The sequence below is a fragment of the Homarus americanus genome, unplaced genomic scaffold (genome assembly GCF_018991925.1).
Source record: "Homarus americanus isolate GMGI-L3 unplaced genomic scaffold, GMGI_Hamer_2.0 scaffold57980, whole genome shotgun sequence".
Taxonomy (NCBI): Eukaryota; Metazoa; Arthropoda; class Malacostraca; order Decapoda; family Nephropidae; genus Homarus; species Homarus americanus.
In genome coordinates this window covers 16,460,487-16,461,299 of record NW_024716703.1, presented here as the reverse complement: position 1 = coordinate 16,461,299, position 813 = coordinate 16,460,487, and the positions used below count along the sequence as shown (strand labels likewise).

The following is an 813-nucleotide window of genomic DNA, read 5'->3' as shown; positions in this document are numbered from 1 at the left end:
CATCAAGAGTAAGAATTCCAGCAATGTAAATTATATCCTGGCCAGGTAATTTGTATGAATTTTATGAGCTAAATAAAAAAATTATACTTCACCCGCGTATATGAGTAGATGCACCGCGTAAAATGAAATTCCGGTTCTGGCTAGGTACCGCGTAAATGTAGAATCGCGTAAAGCGAAACCGCGTAAATTGGGGTATTACTGTATTTTTTTTTATATTTAACGTATTTTAATTTTATATTTTTTGTTTTACAGTACACGGACCCTCGCTTTATGCGTATAACCATACAGGCCTTCCCCCAAATATGTCTAGATTAGAAAAAAATTTCTGTAATCGGAATTTTCAGTGATCACATTGTTAAAGATTACTGTACTCATTCTTCTCAGGTGTTAATTCCTACATGGACTTTGTACTTACTCTTTCGAACTCTTTGCAATCATTTCAATAAAGATTATCTTATGAAAATAAAAAAAAATAAAATAAAAATAAAAATAAAAATATAAATAATAAAATAAAATAAAATAAAGCCTCTTGATATGTTCAAGCTTAAATGACAACTTAATTTATGCCTCCTAAGCATATGTATTTTAAATAGGTGTAATCATCAATACCATGCCTTGATCCTTCTCTTCCAATGCCTGACTGCTTGACACCTCCAAATGCTCCTTCTGCAGTAGAGATGAGACCCTCATTGATGCCAATCATTCCTGACTCCAATCTACGAGCCACCCTCCATACCTGAGATCAGGAAAAAATATTAGAATGAAAGTATCAAAACATCCTCTTCACTAATCAAGTGTTGACATATTAGTGAA

The 813-nt window shown here is 32.7% G+C and overlaps 1 protein-coding gene across 3 annotated transcripts in view; it reads right to left on the bottom strand.

Annotated features, from left to right (window-relative positions):
• Positions 1-203: 203 nt before the first annotated feature.
• LOC121858314 (succinate-semialdehyde dehydrogenase, mitochondrial-like) overlaps positions 204-813 on the bottom strand; it is a 96,241-nt gene continuing 95,631 nt past the window's right edge. For all 3 annotated transcript variants that reach the window (XM_042354652.1, XM_042354654.1, XM_042354653.1), the window contains one exon: positions 204-736. In XM_042354652.1, the coding sequence (XP_042210586.1) occupies positions 557-736 (180 nt within the window). In that variant the 3' untranslated portion in view covers positions 204-556. The remainder of the gene's footprint in view (positions 737-813) is intronic.